This window comes from Ascaphus truei, chromosome 4 (genome assembly GCF_040206685.1).
Source record: "Ascaphus truei isolate aAscTru1 chromosome 4, aAscTru1.hap1, whole genome shotgun sequence".
Lineage (NCBI taxonomy): Eukaryota > Metazoa > Chordata > Amphibia > Anura > Ascaphidae > Ascaphus > Ascaphus truei.
In genome coordinates, this window is record NC_134486.1 from 297,149,652 (window position 1) to 297,175,333 (window position 25,682).

Consider the following 25,682-nt stretch of genomic DNA (forward strand, 5'->3'; position numbering starts at 1 on the left):
CTGATATCCCCCTGTCATTTCACGAGCGGCTGTTGCTATTGCCATAGCCTTTGCCTGAGCTCGAGAGCCCGCCTATCACCCTTGGTTGGTAACACTTCCGGTTCCGGGTCAGGGACCTTGTGAGACTTGGAAGCAGTGTGTTACAGTCGGGACAGGGGGTGCCAAACAGATGTATATACAGACCTCTGTGGGAACTTCTACTTGTATGCTGTTTTAAACTAATTGTAAGTAATACTGTGCATTGTTGTTCAAATAAATTGACCCATATCTTACCTTGGCATTTTCTTTCTCTGCGCTCCATCTCCTCTTTTGTTTTTTATCCCTCTGGTTCTTCATGGTGTCAGCGCCTCCAGACATAAGGGGCTTCAACAGTGCCTGAAGGGGGTCCCCGCTATGATAATCCTTAATCTCAAAGGTACAAATGAGGATGTTCTTTATTTCAGCAGCCACAGCTGGTGTTATTGCAGCGTATGCTCAAATTGATAGGGTAGATCCCTGGCTTCTGGAGGGCACTGGCCTGAGGCCTAGCTGGATTAGGTTATGTGTTCAGCCCATGAGGGGCTGAGCACGCATTCCCAGCCGGGAGGAGACGTTCTCCAACACATCCTACCCCATGCAGGGGCAGGCTAGAACTAACTGTAGGTCTCACCCCTAGGGGCTGAACTTCAATCTATAATTTAGGCACTTCCTTCCTGTAGCTCAAAGAGGGAGGGCCTACCACATGCACAACCCCTCTTGTCACTCAGAAAGTCAGCATGAGGAGGGGGAAACCCCCATAGGATAGCCTGTCACTGTCTACATCTTATTAGAACTTACATGACAGGGGAAGGTAGAGAGCAGGCTGGACCAGCCACCACTATACAAGTGCGCACATTCACGCTGTAGAAACTATAATATACTGTAGTTATCATATATGATTCTTACACCCCCCCCCCCCTATTCTATAAAGGTAGATAAGGGGTGATGCACAGTTAAAAATGCATCTGTTTAACTGAATGTAAGTTGACTAATTGTTTTTTGTGCATTATCTGATTCTCACTACTGTACATTGCATGAAGGGAGATAAGGGTGATTTTGCTTAAAGAGGCACATACAGAGATTTCTCTACAGATTCATACTTATTGCATGATTGGACCCCTATATAAAGAATTCTAGTTTTAGCTCCTCTGAATCATGCTGGTGTAACCAGTATTGTACATGCAAATGATTGCGCAGAAAGTAAGACATTTTCCAGGGCCAGAAGACACCTTACAACTCATTCAAGTGATTGGACCGTAAGGAATCTTTCAGTGCCGGAAGTTGTGTGCAGTGTCATAGAATAGCACCACCAAGTAAATATGTGCCATGGTGCTTAGTAAACCAAATACATTGAGTAGTTAATTATTCGTTCAGAACTTAGAGATCAGCTAAACATCCTCCAATTTTGGGTTTCGTATCTTAGCATATGAAAGTGCAACTTAATTAACATTTTTCATTTACATTCTAATTGTCATATTGGCAATAGACATGTGCACATATGAATTAATATGTTTTACCATACTCTCTTATCCTTTATTGAATTGGGCAAATAGATGTTCAACAGTTTTTCACCATTATTTGAATGCGGCACAATACATTTAAATTAGGAAAATTACTACTTATCGTTTAATTGATTACCTTTTATTGCATTTGGTATTTACTTATTTTGGATTAGTTTTAACATTGGTGAAAAAAAAAGTGATTGATAAATGAAAGCCAAAGAGACAAAAAGATAAGGGCATCCGCGCTCGTGCTGAGACCAAATTGTCCATCAAGCCCAGCAGCCTGCTTCTATCAGAGGCAAACATTGGAAACGTATATGGAGAATACAAGACAGGGCATTTAAGGGACAAGACATCTCAAGTCACCCACACTTTGTCTCACACACTAGTATGTAGACTTAAAAACATGAAGGTTACACTTTTGTCTGTCTTGCTGATCACACATTTTAATAACAGCCCAGGTATGTTTATACAACTCTTTTAAAGCACCATGCCATCCTATTTTCTATATTATTATTTTTTATTACCTCTAGGAGTGAGATTTGAAATAAGAGTGACATGATATTGGGTCTGAGTTGGTGGTCCCTTTGCTAGAAAAAAAACAAATGTTTGTGGGTTGACGTCTGCTTTTTAAATCCCTTAATAGTATTTGCTGTCACAATGTGCAATTGTTGTGAGGGTGATGGATTCCACTTAAGTCGTGGTTAAGCGTATGACAACTAGAATTCAATATTAAAAAATGTGAAATCAATGCCTATTCATTAGATAAAATAGAACAATCATTGAAGTTAAACTGTAAACGCTCCTATTGTTCTAGACAAGGTCACCTTTGCTATCAAAGAACTTAAAATATCCAAATCCCCAGGCCCTGATAGGATTATTAATAAATATTATAGGACTTTCAGTGATATATTAGCCCCCCTTCTGGTTAACCTATTTAATGAATGCATCAAACATGCCTAACTCCCATAAGAATCTCTTCAGGCCACTATTGTTCTAATTCCAATGGAAGGAAAGACAGATCCAATGTTTGATCATTCTTCCCTAATTATAGAGCTAAATAAAAAAATTTACTCAGGGAGTGTTAGGACCTGCTAACGGTCATGCCTTGAAGTGGCAGCAGGCTTAAGACGCTTTGGCCAAAGGGTTATACTAAATGACCCTTTTCAAGTGAATGTATAGGTATTGCACTGTGCATTTTTGTCACATTGGAAGTAGCTTTGGGCATCTTTGTTTGTATTTCAATGGAGGGAAAAGACCACTCTCTGTGCTCCAATTTTAGGCGAATTTGCCTAAATAATACAGATGCAAATCTTTTTACCAAAATTCTGTCCAACCGACTATCTATTATTCTCCCAGCCTGGCAATCAACAGATAATACTAAGAGGAATATTGAACACAGAAAAAAAACGAATATGAGCTCCAGGAGGGAAGCAAATTATCAGAATTGTACCAAATATACCGGAGCCTAGTATATGGGGTTAAAGGAGGCAAAAACTGTATTGATAGGACTATAATATAGTGGAGGGTAGGAGAGGACACAAATATAGGCAAAGTTAAGGCTTGTTTTAAAAAAAAATACCTGTGTGGGCTAAGAAAAGCCTCTCAGAAGTTTAGCAGCAAGTAAGTAGCCCTGTGTCAAACTCCAATGGGTGTGGAGTATACACTACTCACAATAATACACCTTCCTTCTCCTCCAGCCGGTATGCTGTGTGCGGATCAGCTGTGCCAGAAAAGCCTCCGTGATCCCCAATGGCATCCGTTCGATCCAAATAGTGTACAGGAGAGTAGATACTCCTTGAAAAAGTGCCATAGGGGGCATGAAACGCATGGGAGGAGGGTCTTCTGTTTTTGTTCATGTTTTTTATGTAGTTCTCTTAAATTTATTTGAGTTCATTTTTGCTGGTGAGTTTCCGGCTTTTTTCCTTGGAGCAGCAATACCTTTGATCTATCTACTCTCCTGTAAGAGGAATATTGAACCTACCCATTTGAACGCTCTCATAAAACTCCATTAGTTATTCCTTCGCTAGATGTTGAAAAAGCTTTTGACCATTTAAATTGGACATACATGTTCTCTGTCTTGAAGGCGTTTGGTCTGGGTGATACTTTTATTAAAGCAGTCTATGTGGGATATTTAAACCTTACTGCTAGAGTAAATACTGCAGGTCTTCTCTCTTACCCCTTTTCACTCTCCAATGAGACGAGACAGGGTTGTCCACTCTCTCCTATGCTCTTTCTTTTGGCAATTGAACCTCTTGCAATGAGCATCAGAAACAGCCTTGATATCTCTGCACTAACAGTGGTGTACTCAAATCACAAAATTATCTTATTTGCTGATATTCACATTCACCAACCCTCAAATCTCTTTACCAAATCTGGAAAATCTTTGAAGGCATTTTGGAGCAACTTGCCCTATGACACTGCTGGAGTCCATTGTATGCACACAACTACTGTGAAACCTTGTATTTATTTTTGCTGAATGTATAACTGGATATCTTGATTATACCTCTATACTTTAACCAATCTACCCTTCCCCTTCCCATCTCCCTTTTTTATTTCTGTATCCCGTTCCCTCCTCCATGAGACTGTAATTAGAAAAATGTTGCAAGAAATTAACAGTTAAAAAAACAAAAATGCAAAATCATTCACTAGTGCCTCAGAAATACATACTAAATTGTATTTCACTTATACATAACAAAGATAAAAGCGATATCTTGCTTAGGGATACGTATTACAGAAAGAAATCATCAGATAGTGTTGACATTTTGCAGTTAATTAGTGAAATCCCATATTCTCTTACTAAACTGCAAATAATGTTAATAACAACAAATTAAGCGTGCACAGTATGTGTGTGTCTGTCTGTCTGTCTGTCTGTCTGTGTGTGTGTGTGTGTGTGTGTGTGTGTGTGTGTGTGTGTGTGTGTGTGTGTGTGTGTGTGTGTGTGTGTGTGTGTGTGTGTGTGTCCGGTAGAAAGCGTTCCTGAGCTAGTGTCAGATAGTGAAAGCGTTGTAAAGCGAACCCCGTGTAATGAGCGGCGTATAAGTCATTCTGGCATTCGATAATGACCCATTGGAATGTATTGTAACATGTCGGATATACCGTTCATCGTTAAGTGGAATGTCAGATAGTGAGGACCGCCTGTACTGTGCAATAATACCCTGTAGACAACTAATGTTCCAAACTGAAAGTGCAAAACTATGAGACATTACAGGGTATACACAAGTCCCTAAATTAAAAAAAAATGATGACATCATATTAATCAGGTGTGTGGCACTAATTAACCTGAAAGCTCTATTCTGGCACTTCTTTGTTTGTACCCAATAGCTAGTTGACAGCTTTCGGTCCCAGCCTGGCTGAGATAACTTTCATTGACATGCTGACCTTCCTGGTCCACTCACCTCTCCACCCACTCACAAGTCAAACAATGTTCCTACATGTACAATGTTCCATTCATCCGCAATTCATGGAAGTGTTGAACTTTACTATCTCACACATATTTTCTTTTTCATTTTCTTTTAACAGAGAATCATTTTTTTAAATAAGAAAACATGGTTAATAGATGTCAAACCAGCGTAGTTTTACACTTTTTTTTTAATTTTAGCAATACGAGCACATTCTCTATTCACCACTAAAATATGTCACTGCCATTGGTTCATTTTGGTCCTATGAGGAAGCAGAAAATATATTTTTTGAAAAATAATTATTTGACATGGTTCAAATTCTTACACAAACATCTAAACATGATTAATTTTACTCAATAGAAATATGAAATATGATCAACCCAAATTTTATAAAGACAATAAAACCAATCTAAACAGAGGAGGACTTCTTATTGTTTTCATATTTTGTATTGGACCAAACACATTGGAAGGAATTGGTCTGTAAAATTAGGGCCACACGTACATGTCTTTTACTGCCTTCAATGCTACCGTTTTATTTAAATAAATTGTCAATCCAGTTACTTTCCCATTCTTTCAACTGTCAACACATTTTTCACTTCTGCTGATGCACAACTTTCCTTATAAAGAAGGAAGCACAGACTAATATTTTTTTTGTATATAGTTCTGACACTTTTTACAGCTATGTAAATGTAATTCTGAAGGCACAATGCCTTCCTTGTAGAGCTTACAATCTGATTGATAAAGTGACTTGCCGAAGGTCACAAGGGGTTGGAACTGGGATTTGAACCATGCTCAGCTGTTTCAGAGTCAGTGCATTTATTCACTGAGTCACTCATTCAGCCCCCTGAAAAAAAAATCTTCTATCTCAATACCAATATGGTAGATATGGCAAATACTAATCTGGTAAATCCGCACATGTGCAAGTCAATGTTACTGAAACATTATGCCACCAAGCTATTTAGTAATATGCTACACAGTAACAATAGTGGGAACTCAAGCATCAACCAAAGCTTTGCAACTGCTAGTACCAGCCTATTGACCATGCATTTAGAGAATTACAGGTCCTGGGGATGAACAAATGATTGTCAAGAATTGCCAAGGAAACCACAGAATACATAGAGCCACATATTTGTAACACATTCATCTAACAAACAAAATAGTTTTGCTTGAGGATGAACACTGCATTATAACATAAACGTAATTATAAATGCAGACTGCTTGTTTAATACAGTTTGTATGTGGACCATAAGACTTCACTAATGAATTGATACTTGAGTAGACACTCCATACTGTATCCAGAAGTCATTGGGACATTGGAACAATAGAAATTAGAATCTGCTAATGTAGACCTGTACTTCTTTGCTGTATCATTTGATATTCTTGCCAAGCTTTAAAGCTTAGAATAAAGGCATAACTAAGTTAATAAAGGTCCAGAATGTATAAATGCATGGATGAGTCCTTATTAATAATAATAATAATAATAATAATAATAATAATAAATAACCCAATGGCTTGGAGGTACCGGTAATGTAAGTTAAATTGAACAGGAAGAGAATTTTGCTTGAATTTCAGGATACACAGAAATCAGGTTTTAGCCATATAAATGGATTGATAAAACTAAACTAATAAAACATACGAAAAGTGCTTCACCTAAAAATTACCTGTGAGGCACGGTATAAGTACCTAATGTACTATATTATATGTGATACTGATAAATCTATGTGTGACCTACTTAGTGATTCCAAACTGATAACAGTGATAATGTGATATCAAAATAAAAGTGGAACTCAAGAAACACCGGGTCAACTTGCTGAGTGACTTTCTCTAAATTAGGAGTATTGGAAAAATTCCCAATTAGGAGGAGTGTGTACTACAATCCTCGATTGGAAAGTGGCAGCCTAAGGGACAAGAAGGGCAGGTCTTTCCAAAACCTTTCAATACAGACTTAGAACAAAAATATTCATGTCCCTGGCACAATAAAAACAATAACAGTTACGATACCAGTCCCAAGATAAGGTATGAAAACCAATCCTGTTAATCAAGGGGATATCCAGATACTTGATCCAGATGATGGTGATTCTGTGGAGAAAATCAAGAGACAGACCATTGCACAGTATTTCTCCACACTGTGACACGCTGCACAATACAATTGCCTACTTGCAGCAATCTGGTAGGTCAAAAGCAGAAAGTGTGTGTCTAAATGCCTCCTCTGACTGTGTTTGCCAAATAGCTGTATCCTCTGCTCTCCCACGATCTCCAACAGGTAAGTTTTACCCATAAATAGATTTTTTTTAAAGTTCATAGTACAGTACAATTTAAAACATGTATTTTGTGCACAGACCAAAATTACACTTACAGTGGTTTTGGTTAAGTTGCACTGCACGAAAATGCCGCCCGCAGCTTGAGTCCTCAGAGTGGCGTCTAGCAGCCGGGGGGTCGGAGTCTCACTCCTCTCCTGATCTCGCGGCCGCGACTCCATTCGACACATCCCCCCCGATGACTTCACTGCTAGAGCGTCAGCTCCGGTATCAATGTATACGGAAGTTGAAAGCTCCACCCTACTAGTTTCGTGACGCGCTTTGTCACTTCCTCGGGGGTAATCTTTACCCATATTAATGCTGCATACAAAGAGAGCTAACCTCTTATAATGGCAAATAATTACTGCGCTGAGAATGATGTTAAAAAAGCAGTTGAGAATTTCAAGTTTTTTGTTAAGCAGCTGGGTCCATGTTAAAATGGATAAGAAGCAAAAGGTGACATTGTGTGTGCTCATTTGCATGTCAGTTCTGGGAATCCCTGGCTGCAGTGGAAGCACTGTATGCTGAGAGATAATGGAGAAGAGCCGGGTTGCAGACTGTCTGAGACATGTGAATGTGCTCACAAGTTATATTTTTATTTGCTGTACATTATTAAGATGCCAAATTATTGTGCTTCTCATGTACTGTAGAACTTGATAGCCAGCTGTATTCTTCTTGTCAACTTCAACTGAAACAAATATCTGAGTGTGTAATCTCAGTTGAGACACAGTAAAAGTTGCAGCACAAACTCTGATTTGGTTTTGTGTATTTTTTAAATATCTTAATAAATGCATTATTATTGCATTTACCATTCATCTCATACAGTTTATGTTAGAAGATAATGCACCATGTCTTACATTATATATGCATTATACTACTTTCATAGCTAAACTAAAACATAGGGGGTCGTGCACTAAGCAGTGATAAGTGGGTTTTCTGGGTGCTATGCACAAAGCAGTGATAAGTGCTTTTAAGTGAGATACATGCCTTTATAGCGTCATACTGCCTGTTGTGAGATTCACAAAGCAGTGATAACACTGCAGTATCGTGCTATAATGGCATTTTATCTCACTTAAAAGCACTTATCACTGCTTTGTGCATAACCCCCATAGTATCCATATATTTTGGGCTAGAAATAACATGTTCTCTATTTATAATTATTGGTAGTAGTAGCTTTGTCTTCTTGAACGTCTTTCTGTATATTGAGAGTGTGAAGCTCAAATTAAGAGGAAAGGCGATGGTTTTAGTAGTATGGACTTAAGTTTCGTGTCTAGAAGAAACTACAGGAGTATGCTGTGTAAATCCCTATACCTTGTGGCTGTTTGTTTTATTGTCCATATTGAATGGCCAGGTTATAGAAACACGGCATCCCACCTGTCAGTTGACCTACAAAGGTAACATTTGATACGTTGCATTCGTCGCAATTCAAATACGATTTTCTCTGTATGGGAAATCGGGGGATAGCTCCAACTCCGAAGTACCTTGTTGGATCTGTCAGTGCTATAGGGTCTATTTCCAATGCTGAAGAGTTGAAGACATGATGGGGTCCTGAATGAAGTAGGCACAGTCTTCACTGGTGTGAGAACCCCATTGATCCAATCATAGTTGATCTTTTGTGTATTTTATTCCCAACACACCTCAATGCTCTGAGTTCAGATTTCCCCAGTCCTGGTGATAAACAAGGAGTAGATGGTTCAGTGCTGGAAAGAGCAATGCACTGCGCTGTAACGCAGTGTGCCGGGGATTTGAGCAGCAGAAGTGTTACCACGTACTGTATAGTGTGGAGGCGCAACTCTTCTCCAGATGTAAGCAGATGTTGACACTGCAGTTTGGATGTACCAAAGAGAAAATCCCAATAAAATCAATGGGATTTGTCTCTTTCATACATGTGGTGCCGTTTTTTGGCACTACAACTACAACATAACCCATTGTATAGAAAACCTTGATCTATCATAACACCTCACTGACACAATAGCAAACACACACCCTTTGCGATTGGCTTCTAGCTTCCCCACCTCTTGCAACCCTTCCCCCTCCCACACTTGCCCAGCCTGGCAGGGACGTAATGACGTGTGCGTGAGATTTAAATGCCCCCCAGCTGCAGCCCCGCTGCCTCTTTGCGCTGAAGCTTGTCCCACGTTGGACTTGGTCTCTCCCACACATTGGTCAGGACTGCGGAGTAAGAGCAAGGGGCAGAGCTGCCAGGAAAGCCCACGCATGCTGCAACTCCAACTTATTCCACATGCTCAGGGGGATCTTAACAGCAGCAGGAGCTTGTGTCTGGGAGCAACACTGTCTCTTGATGATAAAGCACACGACTGAAATAAAGATCAACCACAAAATCATTAGAAGCATCAACTGTCTCTAGCCATGAGCTGTTTGGATGTTATGTACCAAGTGTATGGTCCTCCTCAGCCTTACTTTTCAGCAGCCTTTAGTCCCTACCATCAGGTACGTTGGATAATGGAATAAAGTACATATATATGTGTATATATATATATATATTATCTCACTGTCTGTTTTATTGATGCAAATATTTGATTTTATTATGCACAATTAATTCAAAGGTGCAATCATTACCGGAGTCATATATACCAGTTGTTGTGACTGTGCAGTGTATCATGGAATATTGTTGGATGAGATAACATGCTTGATTTTTCTTTGACTTTAGGCTGAATGAAAGTAAATATTTTGTAGATCATAATCTATTATTGGTTGGTGTCCCGAGAAAACTGAAATCAGGCTCACAGGAAAGAGGGATTTCCCAAGATATATATTTTCTTCATAGATTAAAGTGATTTCCAGTGTGCTGCCCAGGAGCTCGTGTGTGTCATCTTGACATGCAGAAAAACGCACACTCTGTAAGTTTTTTAGTTGTCAGATGCAACTGTTTTAGTGACATTACTGTGATGTGAATGGTGTGATTTTAGTAGAGTGCTTTGCTAATGATTTAATGATTAGGTGCAAAGAATAATATTGACAAAGCGGTCAGATCGCAGGTAACTGCGAGGAATGGGGGGAGGGCGGGCGGGGGGGGAGTTTAATGTATCTCTTATAGTGCAACCCCCCATCCACACCCCCACCCACCCAAATTCAGAATATGATTTAAGAATTGATTTAATTAACTTATAAAATTAGTTATGTACAGTGTCATATATCACAGTGGTTTTATTCTAAAATCAGATTGTTCTACGAATGATTGGTTTGAACAGTATCTTACTATCTAAAATATTGGAAAGTAGCTTGTTTAGATAGTAGTCCCGAAGTCTTAAAACGCGGAAACGTGTTTCTATCTATTCACTGTGCTACATTTTAGCAGGGAGGGCTGTTCCAGGCAAGAGAAGCTGTTTTAGATCTGGTGGTTTTGTGTTTCTGTAAATGTTTTCTAAACATTAGTGCCTGAGCTCTCAGTAAGACTTCCCTTCCTTTCCGCCTAATTTCGTGAGAGATTTCGTTGAGTGGAAAGCTCTCTTTCCCATACTCTGCACCTGTTCCATGTTTCCACAGTCACAAAGATTTCAGGACCAGAAGCTAAACCCGTTTCCATATTTTTTTACCCCATTCACAGAACGAATCACCGGTCTTTTTCTACTCTTTTTATTTTATTTTTTATTTGGAGACACTTGTATTAAATATCGTTTTTAAAACGTTTAGTGCTCTGGGTTGGGGAATGCCAGAGGAGTAAGTTTAAGGAGGGGGCAGAAATCATGTTCTTACTATGTATGGTTTCCACATGGATTTGGTGTCGGATTTTCTTTTGTCATATAGTGATTTATCTGAGGGGATAATCAGGTTTACTGGCTGTGCAGTTCTTTGGGGAATGGGGCAGCACATGTTAAATTGGAGGTTTGGTTATATCCTGGATTAGCAGCGTGCATTTAACTTTCAGAGATGTGTTTCTGAGAGATGTGTGTGTGTGTGTGTGTGTGTGTGTGTGTGTGTGTGTGTGTGTGTGTGTGTGTGTGTGTGTGTGTGTGTGTGTGTGTGTGTGTGTGTGTGTGTGTGTGTGTGTGTGTGTGTGATCCTTCCCTGATGAGTTAATTCCTATGATACTGTAATAAATCTAAATTAACGAAATACAGTGAAAATTAGCATTATGTGGATTTTTTTTTTTTACAATATCTGATAAGAATTAAAGTTAATAGTAAATACATTCTTTGCACTATATGATACATTTAGAAAGTTGTCTCCTAATCTCGCTCAGGAGTTTCGTGCCAGCGAATCACTTGGTGAATTACGAATAAAAAATGGTTTCCTTGTCTGCTTTATAAAATCGCTACACACTTCAGGCAGAAGGCGATGCCCATATGACATGTCTATTAATGGCATGTGTTTAGAAACAGCCACATACAGCCCGGCTACTATATACCATAAGAAATCAGATGTCATTCGCATATCACACTCCCTCCCTGCGGGTGGCATAGGGATGCGCACTGAGCTATTAACTGCACTGGTCGCCTGTGTACTCTGTTAGGGTAAATATATATTATCTATGGGAATTGTATAATCCAGGCCTTGTAGAGTTGGGGTAATGCTTTCCTAGCCCTTCTGTAGTAACGTGCATTATTCATTTGCACTGTTGTATTGTGGTATTCACTTAATGGTTTGTGACACTATTGTGGGGCACTCTGATTGTTACCTGGAGCCCGGCCTCTCCTGTATGACTGATTGCCGTTCTTATATTCGTAGAAACTAGCCTTTTACTCGAAGATGCAGGAAGCCCCGGAGAGTGCCACCAGCAGTGCTAGCAGCAGCAGCTCTTTCTCCAGCCATGCGCCCACCAGCATTAAAGAAGAAGACTGCAGTCCAGACAAGGAGAGACCTCCTGAAGCAGAGTACATCAACTCCAGATGTGTGCTCTTCACCTATTTCCAGGGGGACATCAGTTCGGTGGTAGATGAGCACTTCAGCAGAGCTCTCAGTCAGCCCAGCAGTTACTCCCCTAGCAGTGCCAGTGCCAAAACGTCTAGGAGCACCAGTTCCTGGAGGGGTGAGTGAGCCCAGTATTAAAGAAATACACTTTTTGGAAGCAAATGAAACTTTGTTGTTACACAAATCTGTTGCCCAAGGCTTGTTGCGGCTATCAATAAAACTTGGCACATTTGTGTCTGATCATTTAAATTTAATTAAACTACAAAACAAAATGTTACCCTAACTTGTATATGTTCCCCTAATAAGACTGGACTTTGAAAATTAAAAATCGGTAGCGGAGGTTTGGAAACATCAATCAATTCTGTTTGTTTCATTATCTATTTCACAAGTGCACTGTAGCATTGCGGTCACCTTTACTATCTTGAGTTTGAGTTCAAACACTTGACTTTTATTACTTCGTTTCGAAACCTTTAGTGGAATCAGACCAGAAATGGTTATTATGTATCATTGATGGTAGCGAATGTATTTGATTTGTATTTGATTATAACGACCCCAAAGGACTTAAAACAAAGTTTTCTTTTAGGTAACCTTCAGTTTGTGAGACATTAGAAAGATGTCTGTAAAAGTAGGCATACTTCTAAACATAAGCTCGTATGTGTGAGTGCGAACAACGGGTTAAAATGTGTTTAAACAATGAAATGGTAAAGTCAATGCAAAAGCAACTGCTGCACTCCCTCGTCCACTAAAACTCTAGTTGTAGTGCAGTAGCACTTTTATTAAACTCATGGATGTTTCAATGTGATTCTAAGAATGTAATTAATCACAAAAAGTAGATGAGTATAATTACAAATTAAGTTCAACAGTTCCACAATACAATATGTCTCCGAAACAGCCCTCGTTGCTTCTCTTGTGAGTGACAAACTGTTACAGTGGCAATTCACAAAGCAGAAAAGGGAAGTTATGTACAATAGTTAGCAAATAGCAATGTCTTTCGCTTCCTTAGAAATATTAAATCATCGTTAAAGTAAACATTTTGTTTGAAAATGTGTCTTTCTTTGGGTCCGTTTAATTCCAGTGATATTTTGTAATTATTCATTTTTTCCCTGATCCCTAATTATGCTATCATAATTATCCATATTAATCATAAAACGGGAAGTACTCTGGCCCCACAAGCTTATCACAAAAGGATTTGGGTAATGCTTGTAACAACAGTCCACAGTATTTGGTTACTGTGCATATGTTAAAGGTTAGAACAATTATTGTGAAATAATTATGTGTCTGATTTGTTTACAAATTGTGTCAATCACCTACATTTAACCTATTTAATATGTGAATTGCATGTTGTTCACTTTATGGGACTGTCCCTTTACAGACAGAAGCGGGGTTACCTTCCTACACCATTAAAGTTATTTTTTAATCCTGTTTGTTTATACTGTTAGATGCCTTCAGGGCGCTCTCAAAGTGCTTTTTACCTGATGGCATGCGAACTTAAGTGTTTTACTACAAAAAAAAATCAGACCTTGAGTGGAAGTGTTCACAAGCAAGTTGTGGAAATTATTAATGGCCAACATTGTTGAAATACTAAAATATGTTGTCTGCAAAGCTATTTAAAAAAGCAAACCACCAGTGTTAATGGTATAATAAGGCATCATAAACGGATATACAATGCCCACCAATACAATAAGGGTTAGTGCTGATTTGATCCCACCCTGGATCACTTAATACGTCCTGTGTTGTTTATGGTGCCACTGCATACACCTGTAACAAAATGTGTAGGGTTGCATCTCTTTATTATCAGCCTCTATACATTGTGTGCATGGAGATATGTTACCCATTTATTGCTGGGTATACATTCCGCTTTGGTGAGAAACACAGTTTCTTGTGGTAGTGATAAGCACACTGTAAAATACACGGGTGGGACCTGTGTGCAGATCAGTGACATCATGCACATAATGCTGCTGTAATTAATTGATTTAGTCATCACTCGTGCTCTCCCTACCTGTGTCTCTCCACAGACCCGGCTTTCCCCATGAGCCAGAGGAGTTTCCCCCCTTCCTTCTGGAACAGCAGTTACCAACCATCTGCACTCACGGCAACCTCCTCCTTGGGCACCAGTCTGGCCAGTCCTCTCAGCGGTCCGCACACAGAGATCCCCTTTGGGGCAGATCCTTATTCCCCAGCTGCTCTGCACAGCCACCTTCACCAGGGTCCCCCCGAGCCCTGGCACCACGCGCACCACCACCACCACCACCATCACCCCTACTCCCTTGGAGGAGCAATCAACAGCCAGGGCTCCAGTTACCCCCGGGCCGGCATGCATGAGGTCTACAGCACGCACTTCGATCCCCGCTACAGCTCCCTGCTGGTCCCAGCCTCTGTGCGCCCCCACCGGATCACCCCGGCAGGAACAGCGCCGGCTACAGCGCAGTGCGAGCTAGGGAAGGGAGAGCCGGCCACCTCTGCATGGACAACCCCTGGGCCCTTCCCAGGGCCAGCGGGGGACATGGGGCAGAGCCTTGGTCTCAATGTTGACGCAGGTAAGCATTGGCAGGCATTGGTAGAGGCCCCCATCTCTTCTTCAGGTCCTGCAGCAGAGGTTGGGATGCCCAGTTATTTGAAGGCACCAGATTAACAGTGCAGGATGGATCCGACACCTCATTCATTGTGTGTTACTGTCAGGGATGCAATATGATTTGGATATGTGTGGCTTGCCCTTTCCTATTATGCATGAGCCAGTTGCAATGGAAATACCGCAGTGGTTATACCAAAGAAACCACAAATTAGCAGGTGGCCAAGATACTGTAGTAGTTAATGTGTGATTCTCCGCAAAAAAAAAACCCCAATGAAAACATGTTTTACATGAATACATCTGGCGCTGTTGTTTGCACTAAGATGGCACCAATTTGGTAGCTGAGAGACTTTGTCATTTGACACCTCACTTACTTTCCTGGTTTATGTTCACTTTATTTATTTTCATTAGACCATAACTCAGCTGTTTCCAAATACTCACTAATGTATGTCCCTCCCCAGTGTTTCAATCTCATCACAATCAGCCTTGGATTTGTAGATTTTTGTCATTATTAAGAAAAACCTGGCTAAAAATGACACCTTCACATTATTTTCTATATAAAAAAAATTCCCGGTTTGCTTCAGACTACCCTCAGAATAACGAAGGAGTTGATAGGTTTGAGTATTTATAATATTATTTTCAAGAGAGAGTTATGGTACATTGTACATGGTGGAGGACATCCAACCACAATCTGCCGTTTCTTCAAACCATAAAGTACTAATACACCGGACCAAAGCATTAATACACCGGACCAAAGCATTAATGCACAGTTCTGAAATATGTTTGTTAGGTGATAGTAAGAAGGGCAGAGACATGGGCCTCAGACGCCTCACCTGTGCTTTGCTGCAAACGGTAGTGACTTACATGTTTCAAGAACACATAGAATAATATCGATCACCTTTGCTATATAAAGCCTTTCCCATATAAAAACAACAAAACATCAGCATTGCATACAGAAAATAATATGGTTCACCCAGTCGCTTTGAGCCTTATAGTTTCTCAAAGCAATGCCTGCATTTTTGTCCAGATGACGTTTCATATGATCTAAAGAAAACTCCTAATTAAATACCACAACCTAATAAAAAGATAGTGAGAACAGGAATCACTGTCAGTCAAGGTATGGGAAATGCGGGCATCATAAATCAATGCATGTTTCAAATGACATCTAAAATATTTTCTATTTCCCTGGAATGGTTTATGATGACATGAAGTCCTTCCTGTAGCAAAGTATCTCTAGCGCAAATTGCCTGTAAACGTTTACATTGTATGAAATGATCTATAACCAAATACACCTATAATGCAAAAAAAGGCTTTATAAAGCTTTATTAGGATACGTACAGGATATAACTTCCTGTGTCGTATCCTTATTAAGTTGAAGTATCTATAGAGCTCTCAATGGATTCCATCCGAACAACATATTTATTGGATTAAACAAAGTGAATAAATTCAACCTTATATGTCCAATGTTAAAGCATAATTTCGAATCTGAGGTGTCTACAAGTTTTCCAAACATAGGACTGCCAGCAGACAGTACGTCCATACAATGATAGAGCAAATATATTATATGCGGTTAAAATTAATGCATTTTTCATTTATTCATACCCTACATACTTAGAAACAATTTATGTAATGGATGAATTAAGAAATACAAACAATAAGCAAATAAGTTAAACTGGTTTTCATTTGGAATTCAAATTACATTATTTGCATAGGGCACATACATATAGTGTAATTGTTACACTGCCTTTTATCAATGTATTAGTTTATTTTCTTTTGGGGGAGCGCAACCCGCTCCTTTGCAGGGACCCTAAAAAAGAACACAAAATCACAACCACAGAAGTACAATATATAATGTAATTACACAATCCCGAAAATATAAAATGACAATTCTTTATTCAAGTATGACATTATTAAGGGTCCTTGTATTTACAAATGATATATGAGGGTGATCTGTGGTATAAACACAAAACCACCCCCACTGACCACCCCCCCACCCCCACCCCACCCCACCCCAATATCATTTTTTTCAGACAGATGAATTACACTTTAGTTGTTTATCCAACCTATTATAATCATGGATTAAATTTCTGCAATTAGACTGTACAGTACTTTGATTTTTGTTGTTGTTGCAAGTTTCATATAATCTCAGCTGTCTTTTTTTCTCAGCCATTGCTAAATATTAATTATAACTAAAATTATTTAAATAGAGAGGGATTATTTCTCATATATAGTATGTTGTCAACTACTGCTACCTAAACGCAGAACAGTTAGCATACTTGTAATTGTGTTCACTTATTACACTTTTAATAGCTCAGAGGCGTACCAGGCTTTCCTCTTCTAGTGAGTGTCAGGTGGTTAACATCTCCTTTGTGAACAAGGATAAGAAGACACCTTAACAACACAGAAAGTGCTTGTTATAACCTGTGGACTGTCCTATTTTCTATATCATTCATACTTCTATGCTCCAGTCTTTTGTTTTGCGACAATTCAATCTGCCTTCTTTTATTGCCACCTTAGATCTGTTACTTACAACAGTGGGGGTACTTACTTTTATTTCACCCTGTCCTTAAACATCTTGTACCTTTATTTCTCTTCTTCCCCTTCTCCTTCTCTCCCTCTCTTTCTCCTTATTCTCAGGTTTACAGCCTCAGGATAAAAGCAAGGATCTGTACTGGTTTTAAAACCTTCTGCCCCTGGGTTGCCCCTGTAGAGCCTCTCTACAGTACCTTGTAGAATTGGTGGCATCATGCTGAGCTGAGATGGAGGTGTGTTGGTTTGGTGGTAACAGCTTGTGATCTTGGTTTGCAGCTCGACGTTACTCCTTCTGTGGTGGACCCCTCCTGAGCTGATGTTCTCAAAGACTCTCAGCCAAACCATTTAGCCCACACTCCGGCAAAACAAAGGCCCAGAAGTAGAACACGTGAATCAGCACAAGTACAGCAATCAGAGGATGCGTGTTGGACTCCAGACTACTGTACATGGCATTCGAGAAAAAAAAGGAAATGTGTCTTTTTTTTTTTGCTGAGACATATCAAAAGACTGACTTGATATTTTTATTTAAGGTGTTGTAATAATTCAACAAGTGACCGGTGCCACCAAAAAGAAATATATATATATAAATATAAATATATTATAATATAAATTCACTGGCTTTCTTATGACAAAGGACATTTTCTTTTTGGTGTTGTGAATATTTTTTTATGCCTATGTGAATTTTATTTTTCCTCGCAAGCTACCTGTTTGATGAACTATTTGTATAATTCTTATTTTAAGACTGTCGATTGAAAACACACACACACACACACACACACGCAGAAAAAACTAGGGAAACAAATGAAAGTATAAAGGTCGGTGGACTATTACAAGCCCAAATGTGGACATACAATTCAGTCTGTGTTCTGAGTGGCAAGAAGCTATCTGGGGCCACCTGCCCTAAGCTTATAGAAATGCAGCTGTTATATGGACAACTGTTCAAACTCCAGAAACATGACAACCAAGGTGGCACTTCTCAGGGTTAAGCCCAACAATTGCATTTGATTTTTTTTTTTTTTTACAAGGAGAATTTTATGATGAAAGAAGAAACCCTCCAGAAAACCGACAGCCTTCACAGGGAACAACTGGGCAGCAGCAGAAGGATAGGAGATCTACAGAGCGCAGTGTGGACAATTGATCTCAGGCGGCTCTTATATTCTCCCTTGTGTGTTGCTGTCATCCTGTCACTTTAACTTGTCTGGGAGACAATGAGAGATGTGTTTAATTGTAGCAATTCTGCATTAAAATAACTTCTTCATGCCCTTAACAGTGTTGTCTGATGAACAAACAACATTTTGTTGTTTTTTTGGTTTTTTTTAATAGAGGGGAAAATAGGGTAAATATCCAAAAACCACACCAAAAATAGAAATCCCATTTCCTTTGAGTATATGATTTAATGTACTAAGAAAGCATGTATGTATATATTTATATTCTCTTTTACAGTGACAGCTGCTTGAGATATGTGGTAAGATCTTTTAGAGTATATAGAACATGCAATATGAGCCCATTCTTTCATACCTATTTTAAAACCCCTTGCAGTTTATTCAGTTGTCACACATACAACATGATATGGATAAATGTTATTAAATTCGAGTATCTGGTGGGGTGAGACTTGTGTTCTCAGAAGCATTTCAAGTGAGCAACAGCTTCCTAATTTATTGGGCTGATATGTGATATATTGCCCGCTTAGTACCAGTAACTTTATTGAAGACGCCTCGGTGGTTCTTGATAGTAATACCTGATCCTGTCGTTTATTAGCACTGCGTATATTCATTTCTGTTAGTTTGCACCATAGGTGATACCATGCAAGCACTTTCCAGTGTGCTGAGCCTCCTGCTCGGATATATCAGTACTGCATGTTAGGGCAGAAATGGAAGCAGATCTGAGTATACTAATAGTTACTGTAATACACACCCCTAAATGTCTTGGCCATTAGGTTGCATTTTATAAGTTAAATTATTCCTGTCACTAAGCATATGTAAGATCAAGTTGTTTTTTTTTTGGGGGGGGGGGGGGTTGGACCAACAATAATTGAATATATACACTATACGGCTATAAACGAGGTGTTCATTGACAGCATGTAATAAAATATAAGCAATTATTATTATTATTATTATTATTTTTATTTTAAAATTGACAACAGTGTCTGACCAAAAAAATAGTGTCCACTACTTTTGTTTGTGATAAAACAGCATCTGATATTATCACTTGTCACAATATTTCCTTTACTGATAAATGTGTCAGTCCTCTAAATTCTCTTCTGGTACGTTTTTTATAATGACGATACACAATGATTCACTGGTGGGGCTACATTTTATTGGACAAAAAAAATGAGTATGACATAGTGCTTTATTGAAGTATGCAAAAAAAAAAGTATAACACTATATTCTATCAAAGTAAGTATCCATTCCGATGAAAGAATATATACCCAAAGGTAGCAGTGTTTCTTCTTCAAAAATATAAGTCAGCATCACTATTGATCATTAAAGGCTAAAACCCACACTATTTACTGTACAATACTTATTAATAATAATAATAGCATGTTCTTGTATAGCGCTTCTAGTTTTACGTAGCGCTTTACAGAGACATTTTGCAGGCACATGTCCCTGCCCCGTGGAGCTTACAATCTATGTTTTTGGTGCCTGAGGCACAGGGAGATAAAGTGACTTGCCCAAGGTCACAAGGAGCCGACACCGGAGCTCTCCTGCTTCAAACTCTCAGTGCCAGTCAGTGTCTTTACTCACTGTGCCACTCCGTCACCTGTTCTCATTGTTCACCTGTCACTGAATCACTGCTTCCAAAAAGCTTCAGCGCAATAGTACAGTATCTTAATACAAATGTTGGTCCTGTAAAAGTTGCAGTGGAGGATACAGACACAACTGTCTTCAAGCTATGGAGCTGTTTATTGTGATTATAAATGTGCCACTGTTCGTAAACCTGTAAAACAAAAAAACAACAAAAAGCCTTTTGGGCTCTGTAGAAGGTCAATAATTATGTGCGGTTATATCAAGTAGTAAGTGCATTTAGAAAATAATTGGTAAGCAAATATTTATAAGAAATGTCCACAGAAAAGCGAAATATTGCATCTGTATTAGTCCAGTCAAAATATTCATAATTATCCCCTCTCATTTTCTAACAAATTTAGCATACACAAAATGTAAGTGGAAACTATTTTAATTCAATAAGCCTATAAATAAATAGAACCGGCACTGCAGTGAACTTGTGAAAAACTCTTACAAAATAGTTTGAGAAAAAATCATCAACGTTTTCGACCCCTACTGTACATGGACCTTTTCCATCTTAATCTGTTGGTTTTCTGCGGAGGGGATGGCGGGGAGGTGGGGGAGGTATTGCTATACTTCAACAATCTTATGCTTGGGCTGATTTTTACCTGTGGCAGGATCAACTGAAATCAACTGAGTATTATTGTGAGAGCTCCTTTCATCTATCTGACATGAATTCAAATAAGCCTACAGAGTTTTCACACTACTGTATGCAAAGTTAACACTTGGTATGATGTAAGGGAAGAGAAATATTCTAACCATGATCACCTAAACTGTGAATTCTACCAGGCATCATTAAATGAGCCATATGTGTGAAAAACTAGTTTTCACTAGCATCACTACACTAGTAATGTAGTATTCATTGCCCACCCCGTTAAAAAAAATGATACACCACAACATTTATTAAAAACCAGCAGTTAATCAAGATAATTTTACCCCGTTTAACTCTTGCTCTAACCTGCTTTATTCAAGTGATTTATCATACAAATACATATCTAATTGGTAATGTGCCATCCAAACATTTGAGCTCTCTTATAGACATGCCTTACTATTAGCCACAATCCCATTCACAATATTGTGCAGTCTTTACATCCATATGGTTAATACAAAAACGTGACTAATACTGTATTCAATTATTCGAAACACCCATTAAACAATTGCAATGGCACAGACACTCACAGATCATATCTTTTATAGTGAATGTCCTGTTTTAAGCCTATGATAATATTCAGTACAATATCTACAGAAGCATCCTTTTTAATCAAGGTAATATATATCATTATTTAATTGCAGTCAGCAGTATACCGTTCATCGGCAGAGATAAAACAATGTTGAACATCAGTTTGCCAACCTGTCATTATTTGTTTTCTGTCAGCTAACATGATCTCCTGAGAAGAAGTTATCACTCTTCCAGTATTGGGTGTTGGCTTAGCCGTCTGCTAAAGTCATCACTCGTTACAAAACCGTGAACACATCTTGTCTTATTTCAGTTCTTCTGCACGGAATTTTGGAGATCTAAAATCAATGCTAAGAAATTCAGATCAGCATTCTCTATGGGTGTTAATAAGGTTACTCATGATAACAACGCGAACCCTTCCTGGTAAGCGAAAATATTACCTATGCTCCAATGTATAAGACTTAACAAAGTGGTCACAAGAGACACAAATCACACGAGACATTTGGGACACTATATTACAATCAGTGGAGTTTGTATTTCTTTGAAAAAATCCGGTGCTGTTTTAACATGATAACATGACCGTTTTCAGCCCCAAACCCTTCATACTGTAGGTGATTCCTCCTTTGTTCTGCCCTCTACTGATGCTCAGAGCTAGTTAGTAGCGGTGAGGAACTATTGTGCAAACAAAGACAATTTGTTTGGAGACCCATTTAGCAGCAAAATAAGTGCTAACAAAAATAGATCAGATGCCTGCAATTTGGGATGACTGACTACGTTTTAATAAAGCAGAAGCAAAACATATATGGCAATATGTAGGGTGCTAAGACTGACAATATCCTGATCAAGATAAGTAAGTGAACTACAGTAAAAATAAAAAAAAAAATACAAGCCAAGCACACGAATAAAGTACTGAAGTGAAAAGGTCAAATCATAGCCATTTAATGACTTTAAAAAGTCATAGCAGCATCCACAAAAGAAAAAAAAATCCTTTATTACAAAAATCCTCAAGGAACCTTTAGTAGTTACTCTCTTTTTCGTCCTATAGATTTTCCGATGGAGCTCCTATTTCTGCAAATTAAAATCTTTTTCAATATTTCATCTTTCCTGGCAGCACCTTGATACATTTGATGCTGTCTTTTTACGTCCGTTTTGCAACAGGGAGCCTGGTGAATAGTAACGTAAATTGCCTGGTTTAAGAAGAAAAAAGAAGTGATATTGAAAAAGAATAGAACAAGTTTTAAAAAAAAAAACCCACACATACTGTAAAAGCAGAAATGTGTTACCTCAATCTGGGGTTTTCTTGCCCCAGTATTGTACCTGGGAGAATGTGATATATATATATATATATCAGGCATTAATGGTCACTAAGAAGGTGGGAAGGTCACCTACAGTTATTAATATCACTCTCCCATCGCTCTAATACCCATGTAGTTTTTTTTTTTTTTGCTGTAGAGACTCATTTTCTGCTTTTATCGTCACACTATAACCATTTTACCAAGAAGCAACTGGAAACTCACATCAGAGGTAGGAAAAGCCAGAGATTATAATGAACTCGTGCGTATAAATGAGATCATACGTATGACGGCGTCTGAAAGGAGAGTACAATGACGACATCATTTAACATATTTCCCTGCCAATGCGTTGGCAGTCGCATTTGGCAGTGAGGGGGTTAATTCAAAGCCAACCCGAGCTACTTAGCGGTAAAGGTGCATACCCTGCAAACCTCACTCCAGGCTCCGGATGCCTTGAGTATCAAAACAAAAATTATATTGTAAGCTCTTTGGGGGGGTGGGGGGGGACTTCTGCTCTGTATTACAGTATTTCAGGATCAAATATTTTATTTTATCAGGACTAAAACCATGTTTCAACCCCATAAAATACTACCTGGTTATCATAAAACTCTTTGCAAAATATACATGCCATAACAATAAAAAGAGACTATATTTCACACCAGTAAGACTTTTGCACCTTTTGCTACATTTCATCTAATAGTGTATGACCACTGCAGGGATATACAAAGTGGCAGGACTAGTAAATGAAACAGTACCTTGGTATATGCGGTAATTCCACACCTCACCCATATGCCTGTGATTTATTACACCTCTATTACTCATGTCAGCTGCAGTAGTTGGTAAAGAAAACCTTCGTCCTTATCCCATACTGTAGCAGTGAGTGAGTTACTTGTGTCTTTAGGTTTAAATTGCACCTGATGATCTGTACGAGAAAGGACAGCAATGTGACTCCTTGGACTTCATCCACTCTAATATGACTCCTGTCTCCATATTATTCAGTACCTTTAAATTATCCAAAGCTCGCAGGCAAATAAATCTTGTAGGTTGTCTCATGTTACTTCTTAGGTCAGGATCTCACTATGATCTATCGCTGAGGCTTTGAAGTTCTATTTAGATCCATGCCAGGCATCGACTTAGCTTAAGTCTGTCTCTCTCTGAAAGGTTGGAAAATATATGGTGTTTTTGGACTCTGGGTCCCAGTCACTGCTGTTGTATAGTGAGCTGGGTGCTCTTTCTGGGCTAGCAATGTAATAAACACGACGTCCTTTCCATTTTGAAGATGCCGCACAAGTAGGCAAAGAAGGGTGGGCAGCCCTGTTGCTCCTTTCTTCCATGTAGTAACAAAGGAGTGAGAGGCAGTAGGTGGTATGATACCTTTTGTTGGACCAACAAGTAGTTGATAAGCTTTCAAACCTCTAGGTTTGCAGCATGTTCTGGTGGGGCGTGGCACTTACAGAGACCCACAACATTTAAATTAAATGCACGGGGGAGCACGGGAGGCCTCTGTAAGGCTGCTTGGCAAGCAGCTAAGCGCCGCACATGCTCAGGCGCTTGCTCACGCTGGCCACACACATTGACGCAATGTGTTCCATCGCAGCCAGCATGAGCGCACCCGCCCGCTCAGCGGCACCCTGGACAAGGCCTAACTCCCTCTTACCTGCTCTCAGCCGGCTTCTGGGTACGTTTCGCCATGACAACGCGGCATCGGGGTCAAATAGCAACGAGTTGCCATGGCAATGCGACGTCACATGACATCATGACGTCAAATTATGCCGGAGAGAAGGTAAGAGGGGGGATGAGGGGGGCGGGATGAGGGGGGGGGGAGGAGGCAGAGTGGCGCAAAGAAAAAAGATTGCGCACCCCTGCTCTAGGTGACTGTCATGGTAGAAAGATAAAGTCCTCAGTAAGTCATATACACATAGATACACAAGAGTCTGAATGCATTGATAATGGAAATTAATGTTACTAGAAACCTTGATTCTGCTTTTATTTGACTATGCATATTTTTGTTGACAGATATATGTAGACTGATTGCATTAAAAGACCAAGAAGTGGGAGGAGGCAGAGGGGCTGTGGGTGACATTAGCATTCTTACAGTTGCTGTTTGTGTGTAATTGAATCTGGCTATTTGCTCAAGCAGTGCAGTTAGACAAACAAACCCCCTTCGGTGCCATCTCTTTCATTCCCACCTTCCTAGAATAAAGTGAGGCGAATCCTGACACAATGTAGAATTTCCAGCAGTGAGCTGAAGTGTTCTCTTTCTGCCTTGATCTCGCACTTGTTCGCATACCCACAAATGATTATTCTTTTTGGATCCCCGTAAGCTTGGGCAGACAGACTCCCCCAACTCTTAACTGCAGATCCAGGCTGCTGGATGAAGGAGAGACACTTGATAGCTGCTGTTTCCGTGGTTGAAATATTTGTGAAGTTAACGCATAATCTGAAAGCAGAAGCTAATAAATTATAGGGTGCTAATTGGGGCCGGAGTGGAGCTGTCAATCACCTTATCCTAAACACACAGAGACCCTCATAACCTAAAAAGGCAAGACAGACTCCAAGAACAGCTCCCAGTTGTTCCTAACAATGACCTCCACAGGGAGAAAGCGTAATGATAGTAGAAGGTACTAAATAAATAACTACTGTAGTATTATTCTGCTAAAAGAATTGATATCATTACATAATTTTCATTTTCAATTAATCAAGTTGGGTAATTTTGTTGCCTAGTGTGCTTGTTGTGCCTAAGATCCATCTATTAATAATATTTTTTCATACGTAGCGCTGACAGTGTAAGAAGCACAGTATATAGAATTTTGCAGGCATTGAAGCCTGAGGCACAGGAAGATAAAGTGCATTGCCCAAGGTCACAAGGATCTGCAATTATTCCTTTACAAGCACCTATGATTGCTCGTAGACTTGAAGGGTGCTCTAAACTATTGCAATTTAAGGCAAAATTGATCAAAAAGGGTAATTTTCCTCTTGCATCTCTTTTTTTTCCGTATGGGCTCCATTTACTTTAGTCTTCTAAACCTGCAAAACTGGGGCAAAGTCAGTGCAAAACGACTACTATATTTACCTCAAATAAGGAATTCATTTGAAAGCGATTGTAAAGTAATTTATCAAATTCTTCAGGGGAACAGAACTGCACCAAATGTATAAAATATATTTTTTCCTTTGATAAATCTGGTACAGTTTGCAGCCAGGAGACTTTGATAAATAACCCCTTTGGAGTTTTTCCTTTG

At 39.3% G+C, this 25,682-nt stretch overlaps 1 protein-coding gene across 3 annotated transcripts; it reads left to right on the plus strand.

Annotated features, from left to right (window-relative positions):
* Positions 1-9,330: 9,330 nt before the first annotated feature.
* VGLL2 (vestigial like family member 2) lies at positions 9,331-18,451 on the plus strand. 3 transcript variants are annotated; one of them, XM_075597726.1, is made up of 4 exons: positions 9,331-9,669; positions 11,908-12,208; positions 14,106-14,627; positions 17,297-18,451. In XM_075597726.1, exons 1-4 carry the CDS (start codon positions 9,589-9,591, stop codon positions 17,338-17,340), a joined length of 948 nt encoding a protein of 315 aa, XP_075453841.1. In that variant the 5' UTR covers positions 9,331-9,588; the 3' UTR covers positions 17,341-18,451. The 3 variants fall into 3 exon arrangements, with proteins under 3 accessions (XP_075453841.1, XP_075453842.1, XP_075453843.1); XM_075597727.1 differs by having other exon boundaries at positions 17,468-18,451; XM_075597728.1 differs by lacking the exon at positions 9,331-9,669 and adding an exon at positions 11,585-11,693.
* The last annotated feature ends 7,231 nt before the right edge of the window (positions 18,452-25,682 follow it).